The following is an 8,462-nucleotide window of genomic DNA, read 5'->3' as shown; positions in this document are numbered from 1 at the left end:
CCTGATGTATTTCTGTTAGTAAATGCACAAAGCCCACAACAGATCGCTATTAGAATGAAAGTAAAATTAAATAAGCCTGCTTATTTTGCCATAGAAAATATTTTAATTGGTTACAAAGATGTGTTTTCCATATCAAATGTGCCAAAGCTTTACAGATGATTATTTTAATTGTGTGCAGGTGAGTCTAGGGAAACTGGAAAAAGTGTGAAAGGGAGTGCTGAGTCATTTCATTTTAAAGGTTTGAAAATCTCAGAACAGCTGTTTGAACAGAAGGTAGATTGTTATATTGTTAGAGAATGTGTTGTAAAGAACAATGTTGGAGATGTGCACTGATGTTCAAATAAACCTACATTGTAAAGCAACTCTTTCTTGCTTTACAAGAAAGAGTTGCTCTTTCTTGTAAAGCAACTCAACTCTTTCAACTCTTTCTTGCTTTACAATTACAAGGCTTTACCGAGTAGTGTGCTTTTGTAGACTATACATATAAAGTTCTAACTTGATTTTAATAATAATTCGTTAAGTGGGCCGGTCTGGGGTCTGAAACTCCAGGGCTGAAAATGTGTCCCACTCCGGCCCTGCCCCCAGGGATCCGTTCATGGCCCAATTCTCTTTATTATATATATGCTCCCACTTGGGGATATTTTAAGAAATTTTATGATATCCTTCCATTCTTACGCCGATGATACACCGCTTTCTCAAAATTGATTCTGTTTCCTCGTCATCTACACTTTCTGCTCTTAGTGCATGCTTGGATGCGACAAAGGTATGGATGTCTGAAAATTTTTCTCCAGATAAACAGCAGCAAAACAGAGGTACTGTTCATCAGGTCAAATCTTCTAACCATAAAAATATGACCATATTAGGTAGTAACATAACATTTTCTACATCTACCACTAATCTCGGCATCAAACTGGACCAACATTTATCACTTGAAAATCATGTCCGTCACCTTTCTAAAGTATCATTTTTCCATCTAAAAAACATAGCAAGACTTCGCCCGTTTCTTACCCCTGAGAAGTTGATCCACGCCGTTGTTTCGTCTAGGCTAGACGGCTGCAATTCTTTACTGACTGGAATCTCTAGTGGATGCCTAAAGAAACTTCAGCACATGCAGAGCTGTGCTGCCAGAATTGTGAGAAGGGGTGACAAATGTGACCACATCACACCTGTACTGAAGTCTCTTCATTGGTTACCAATCCCCTATAGAATTAAATACAAACTAGGTCTCCTTACCTATCAGTGTATCCATGGAAATGCTCCTATTTATCTTAAAGAGCTCCTTACTATCCACATCACCTCAAGAAATCTTCACTCTAGAAATTCTCAATTCCTGCAACAGCCCAGAACAAAACTTCTTACCATGAGAGATCGAGCTTTTCAGCCAGCAGCCCCACGCCTGTGGAACACTCCCTGAAACACTGAGAGCACCTCAGAGTGTTTTAAAAGACATCTGAAGACATTTATGTGGCTGCACTAGACTGGACTCCAGCTGAGTCTTCGCAGCGCCTCCAGCTGGCCCGGTCACTCACCTGCCGATATGAAACGTTACGGCTCAGAGGCGCTCGCCCCCCTGAAAACACTCCCCCTTTTGTCATGTGATCACAGTAGACGGGAATTCATCAAGCTGCTGCAGTTTGTCTGGTTTTTCCGACTGAGAAACTCGGGAGCGGGGGGAGGGTGTGCTGTTGATCACCGTCTCCGTGCCGCTTCCTCGGGCCACCAGGTGACACCTCCTTTAGATGCATTTTTCTAACGGAAGTGTGGGTAAGTCTCCTCCCATGGTTTGATTCACCCTTTGGTTTATTATTTGTGTCACAGCTTTTATATCCCACCCGCCTCTAGTCAGAAGCTTTTTTCATCCACGTTTGGATTCCCGCTTGGCCAGCTGGACTTCTTCGTTTACGCCACTGCCTCCTGAATAATTCCACGTGAGAGTGTTGCTTGTATCCGCTCGTCATTCTCGGACTTAAGGACTTTTCTCCCAGCAAAATGTACAGATATATGTGCAAATCCTAAAGAGTCTTGGGCGGTTCCAGGACTCTAGAAGGTGTTTATCAAACACATGACAACGTGAGCACAACAATGTGTTTTAGCTCTGCATGGTCGGCTAGAGCAGCATGCTCGCCAACAGGAAGCGTTGCTTTAAATACGGGAATGGAAACGTCTTAGGGCAATAAATGCATCAGCCACTAGATGGTGCCGTCAGATAAGATAAATAATCCTGAGTGGAGGCTACTAGCGTACATTAGCACGAGGCAGCTAACTGTAAACACCTTGTGATGCTGCTCGGGATTACAGGTCAGTGATTGTAATGACAGTAAAACCAGTTTTAGATTCTTTTATTCATCTGAACAACTCTTCTTGGAAACATTTTTACTTCATCTGAACCACAAACGGTCCGTTTTCTGATTCAACAGCTGATTTCTACTCTGCCCAGTGCCGGACGGCCGACCTGAGGGTGTCCTCGGCCCGCTGCCCAGTGGTGCTGGGGATGGGTGCCAGCCTCAGCACCTCTTCTGAAGTTCAGGTGTTCATAATGAAATCATCTCTTACACCAGCTGAGTTAGCATAAGAACTAGTTTCCTCCAGCATGATGGGTGTTCATGTCACCAAACACCCCCACTGAAGGGAAGACTTCCTCTTCCTCGGCTCCGGGTTCCAGCTGAGACATCACACCCTTTGGTGTTTCTGGGCAGGTTAAGGAACCAGAACAGGCCGGTTTGGGAAGTGGATCATGACAGCCTGGTGTAGTTCTTCATGTGGTTTCTGACACTGTCCACGATCTGGTCCTGGCTCTTCATTCTGTTGTAATAATCCAGGAAGAGCCCATCGGGACTCACCAGATAGATCAGGATGGTGTGGTCCACGATGTAGTCTCCATCCTCATCTTTGGGTCCCGGGCTGGCATAAACTCTGTAGTCCCGCCCCGCATGCTCCACCTCCTCCAAACTCCCAGTGAGTCCAATCAGCCGGGGGTGGAAGTCCTTCACGTACCGGGCCAGTGAGGCCACGTCGTCCCGTTCTGGGTCCACGGTGATGAAGATGGGCTGGACGGGCGGCATTAATGGGTTCTGGTCCAGAGCTGACACCACAGCGCTCAGCTTCTCCAGCTCATCGGGGCAGATGTCAGGACAATGTGTGAACCCAAAGTAGATCAGAACCCAGCTGCCTAAAAAGTCCTGCTTGGTCCGGCGCCGGCCCGTGTGGTCCAGCAGGCTGAAGGTTCCCTGACCCACAGCAGCCTTCCTCAGCTGCTTGATGCGCTGCATTCGCAGCTTCTGCTGCTTCTCAGAGTCCACGTACCACCACGCAGCCAGCAGACCACACCCACACAGCAGCGAGACCAGCAGCCGGGTCCGGAGCTTCAGCCGGGCCTTTGACGGGTCTGGATCCTGGGATAGAAACCGCTTCTGCGTCTGCTGGTGAGGCCATCTTCTCAGGGGAGCCCAAGAACTCAGACACGACAAGGAGCCGTGTGTCCTCCGGAGACGCCACAGGACCTCTGCTTGTACATGACCCACAATGCACCTCAGGGCCATGACCTCTGAGCACCTGTGTCCTGTTGAGACAGAAGGATGAGCTAAACGTTAGCTACCGAGGTAAATATCTGAATCAGTCACATTTCTGCTCCTCTGTGTGGGCCTCGACCTCCAGGAAACGCCCAGGTCTGGGTGCTGAGCTGGATTATCAGCTTCATTTGAATGTACAAGTCCTGAATGTAGTTCCATCGGGACAGATCTTTACCAGGGGACATCTATAGCTTAAGAACGACTTGGAGAAGATCACACGCATTTATAAATTCTCGTTAGGCTGTTGCAGTCGTCTTCACCGCGGCATTAATCACAGGTGTGTGTCCAGGTTGCAGCTAGTCAGACTGCTGCAGCCTGTTCTGACCGGTACTCGTAGATTAGATCACATCACTCCGGTTCTTGCCTCTGGTTCTGGCTCATGAATGTTTAGACTGACTTGCACCGGTTCATCTGTCTGAGCTTCTCAAGCGTTATGATCCAACTGGTGGGCTGAGCTCGGCTGACCAACTTACAGTGAATGTCCGTAGGGCAAGGCTACAGAGACGGGGTAGAGCTCAAAATGACATTTAAGACTTTTGAAGACCTTCTAAAAATAAAATTAAGACTTAATCACAAAAAACAATCAACTGTTAAACACTCATAATGTTTTTAAATACTGCATCGCTTCGTTTTCCCCTGCATGTCGGGTTACGCCACATCCGGGACCGCGAGGCTGTGTATAGTAGTTAACCCTAACCCCGGCTGTAGTGACCTCCCTAACCCCGGCTGTAGTGACCTCCCTAACCCCGGCTGTAGTGACCTCCCTAACCGCGGCTGTAGTGACCTCCCTAGCCCCGGCTGTAGTGACCTCCCTAGCCACGGCTGTAGTGACCTCCCTAACCCCGGCTGTAGTGACCTCCCTAACCCCGGCTGTAGTGACCTCCCTAACCCCGGCTGTAGTGACCTCCCTAACCCCGGCTGTAGTGACCTCCCTAACCCCGGCTGTAGTGACCTCCCTAGCCCCGGCTGTAGTGACCTCCCTAGAGGGGTCACCACTGACCGAGGGTTTATGTCTGACACATGTTTAATATCCCGTCATTCAGATGAACATGGAGCCATGCGTCTGACAAGATGTCCCACCAGATTGTTCCGCCCACAGCGGGCAGCACTAAGACGCTTCTAGACCTAGATCCTAGATTTAATCAAGTTTACACAAACATGTCACAAAATGCACAGAAACAGAAAGACTGCATTAGTAAAACGCGATTATACAGTTAATAAACAAAACAATGTTATTTTGGGGGTTAGTTACTCTTTAAAGCTGATGTTTTTAATACTGGGGTTCTGTTTTTTAATATTTGATGCTGTGCAGTTTAATGGAGCTATATAAATAAAGTATTTTATTATTATTTCTACGTTACAAACTAACGGCTAAACCTTCTGGGAACTGGTGTTTGTATAACTGATAAACAAAAAGAAGACCGAGTCAGGAGGCCTAGCTTAGCTTAGCCTGCCTAATATGGCCGCCGCGTTCCTGTAATCAGCGGATGCGCATGCGTGCCTCCAACGCTGCGCATGCGCCAGACCAGAAGCCGCTGCTGTTGTAACCGACCTCTAAAAGAACGTATCAGCGTACAGCCCAACAGAACCGGGTCTCGTTGTACCTGAGCGGTTCCGGGGTTCCTGCAGAAACACCGCTGGAACGCGAGTTTACTCACCTGGTGGTTCACACACACCTCACCTCTGCCGGCGAGAAGGACTGCTGGCTGTCTCACACACACACACACACACACACCGGAAACAGGCAGCCAAACAGACCGGAAATACCGTCAGGCTTGTTCTTCTTCTGGTGTCTTATTGGCGGTTGACAAACAACGAATGGTGCATTACCGCCACCAACTGGTGTGGAGTGTGGTTTTATATATAACATCTCTTTCAAAAACTGAAATAAAATCAGAAAACAGTCACTTTTTGAATTCTGTCTCAATAGATCAATAAGGTCTAGTTTCACTTTGATCTGTCTAAGATCAAATGTCCTTCTTCCTGCCTGATACTTCCGACATTGTAAATAACATGAACTATAGTTTCTTCTTCTCCACAATAATCACATTTCCCTGTACTATGTTTCCCTATCATGAATAATGTATTATTGAACCCAGTTTGTCCAAACCTCAGTCTAGAAATGATCACCTCCTCTCTCCTACTCCTTCCAGTGTTTCTCATTTCACCTACCCGTCTTTGAATTTTATACATCCATCTCTCCCTCCTCTCCTCCTCCCATTGTTTTTGCCATTTTTTCTTCAATTCTCGCCTTATTATGCTCTTCATCTCTTTGTGACAACATCGAACATCTAACTGAACCGAAGTATTTATTGTAGCTTCCTAGCCATCATATCAACTTCTTCATTTCCACTGATTCCACAATGAGCTGGAATCCATAAAAAAAGTACTGTAAGTCCCATCATGTTTATTCTATAAAATGCTCGCTGAATCTCTCTGAGTATGTCTGGTCTGCTTTCTGAACGTCAGGCTTGTTGCTCCTGATTGGTCAATTCAAAGTCACATGTTCAGTCCAAACAACAAAGACTTGTTTGTTCTTAGACAAGACAGCTTTATCTATATCAGGCTTTAACCCTGGCTTAACTCTACAGGCTACTCTATAGGGAGCATTTCCCTTTAAGACCAGGCCAGTTGATGGAAAATTGTCACATATTCTAAATGTATTTGATTGGGACAGGACATGTTAATTAACCACACATGACATACATGTTTGTACACATGCCGGATTATAGCCAAAGGCTAATTCCCTTCTGTCGTACCACGGAGAGGGTTCATACAGGTAAAAAGTAATAATAAAACAAATAGAGATCAGAGATAGGCTGAGGAGCTTGGTCATCTGGGAGGGGCCCGGAGTAGACCTGCTGCTCCTCCACATCAAGAGGAGCCAGTTGAGGTGGCTCAGCCATTTAGTTAGGATGCCTCCTGGATGGGGAGGTTTTACGGCCATGTCCAACCGGGAGAAAACCTAAAGGGAGATCCAGGAAACGCTGGAGGGACTGTGTCTCCCCATTGGCCAGGGAACGCCTTGGGATTTCCCCGGCAGAGCTGGTCCAACAGCATCTTGGAACTGCCACTCATTTATTCTGGTCTTGTAAACGGGGCGACGGTGGCACAGGAGTTAAGTGCTCGCCCCGTAATTGGAAGGTTGCAGGTTCGAGCCCTGTGCAGTCTGTCGCTGTCGTTGTGTCCTTGGGCAAGACACTTAACCCACGTTGCCTGCTGGTGGTGGTCGGAGGGACCGGTGGTACCTGTGCTCGGCAGCCTCGCCTCTGTCAGTGCGCCCCAGGGCAGCTGTGGCTACACGGTAGCTCATCCCCACCAGTGTGTGAATGTGTGAATGACTGATTGTGTTGTAAAGCACCTTGGGGGGTCTCAGGACTCTAGAAGGCGCTATATCAAATACAGGCCATTTGTAACTACTCACAAGTTTTAGAAGGACTTCCACAAAGTTGTATGTGTGTTGTAAGGTACGTGAATTTGTCACAAACATTGTTCTATTTGACTTTCACCTCTACTTGTCATTTTTGGCTTTCGCCATTTTGTTCACAAAGATGACCGCTTTAATTTTATAAACATGTTTGTTTTTAGCAAATTCACTGGAGGGAATCCTGGACTCTTCTGGTCCCTGGTGGCAGCTCCAGCGTACCACACGGTGATGGAAGAGGTGAGGGTGGACCCTAACCCTCATCCACTGTGCTGATAGGCTGAATTTCTTCAGCTGCATCAGGAAGTTCATCCTCTGCTGGATCTTCCTATGATGGAGGTGATGGTGGGCTCCCACTGGAGGTCCTGGGTGATGGTGGTACCCAGGAAGTGACATGAGTCCACCATGGTGATGGGGTGTCAGACAGGGATATGGGGTTAGCACCAGGTTGTTGTGGCTGCACCAGGACACTAGCCCCTCCTCCTCCTCCTGTAGGCAGACTCGTCCCCGTCAGAGACGGGTCTGATGACGGTGGTGTCATCTGCAAACTTAATGAGCCTGACAGACTCGTGGTTGGAGGTGCAGCTGTTGGTGTACGGGGAGAAGATCAGAGGGGAGAGGACACAGCCCTGAGGAGAACCGGTGCTGATGGTCCACAGGTCAGAGACATTCTTCTCCAGCCTGACCTGCTGCTTCCTGTCTGTCAGGAAGTCAGTGATCCACCTGCAGATGGGGTCAGGCACGTTCATCCGGGACGCTTTGTCCTGGAGGAGGTCTGGGAGGATTGTGTTGAAGGCCGAGCTGAAGTCCAACAGGATCCTGGTGTAGGTACCTGGGTAGTCCAGATGCTGCAGGATGAGGTTCATAAAACTACTGAAGTCTAACATACTGAACCTTTTTACATGATTCTTAGTCTCACACGGCTAATCGATTTATTTATGATTGTTTTATTATGTTTTCTATTTGTGTTCTGTATGTTTAGCTTGTTGCAGGAGTGGTCTGCTGAACGTCTGAAGCTTCACGTGCATGTAAAACGCCACTGTCTGCGTTCAGCTGCGTTCAGCTGTGTCTGTCATGACTGAAACAACAAAACAGACCCTGATGTGAAGGCTGGTGACGCCAGTCACCACCAGGGGGCGCTGTTGCACCATCAGGAGGAGTTGCTCGACAGGAACTCTGTTATTCCTGCTGCAGCGCGTTTTTACAAAGAGCTTGTTGGATGATCGTATATTTGACATTTCTATCATGGTTGTGGCTTATAGCAGGGTCCAGTGAATGTGTTATTATTATTGTTATTTATTTGTTGTTGTTGTTGTTGCTTGTGCGTGCATGCTGTTGTTGTTTTTTACTTGTCCAAGGCAATTTAATTTCCCCCTGGGGATTAATAAAGACATCCTTGAACCTTGGACCAGAGGACACGAGGAAGATGTCCCAGTCAGAACAACTGCACAGGTCTGAAGTGGACCGGG

At 47.4% G+C, this 8,462-nt stretch overlaps 1 protein-coding gene across 2 annotated transcripts; it reads right to left on the bottom strand.

The window, feature by feature from the left end:
- Positions 1 to 2,323: 2,323 nt before the first annotated feature.
- Positions 2,324 to 5,763, bottom strand: sco2 (synthesis of cytochrome C oxidase 2). 2 transcript variants are annotated; one of them, XM_070554625.1, is made up of 2 exons: positions 5,742 to 5,763; positions 2,324 to 3,559 (listed from the first exon to the last, which is right to left on the bottom strand). In XM_070554625.1, the coding sequence occupies exon 2, from the start codon at positions 3,537 to 3,539 to the stop codon at positions 2,733 to 2,735; it is 807 nt and encodes a 268-aa protein (XP_070410726.1). In that variant the 5' UTR covers positions 3,540 to 3,559; positions 5,742 to 5,763; the 3' UTR covers positions 2,324 to 2,732. The 2 variants fall into 2 exon arrangements, with proteins under 2 accessions (XP_070410726.1, XP_070410701.1); XM_070554600.1 differs by lacking the exon at positions 5,742 to 5,763 and adding an exon at positions 5,228 to 5,359.
- Positions 5,764 to 8,462: the final 2,699 nt, after the last annotated feature.

This window comes from Nothobranchius furzeri, chromosome 1, assembly GCF_043380555.1.
Source record: "Nothobranchius furzeri strain GRZ-AD chromosome 1, NfurGRZ-RIMD1, whole genome shotgun sequence".
NCBI lineage: Eukaryota > Metazoa > Chordata > Actinopteri > Cyprinodontiformes > Nothobranchiidae > Nothobranchius > Nothobranchius furzeri.
Note: the sequence above shows the minus strand (reverse complement) of the source record. Positions and strands in the feature narration are given on the sequence as shown.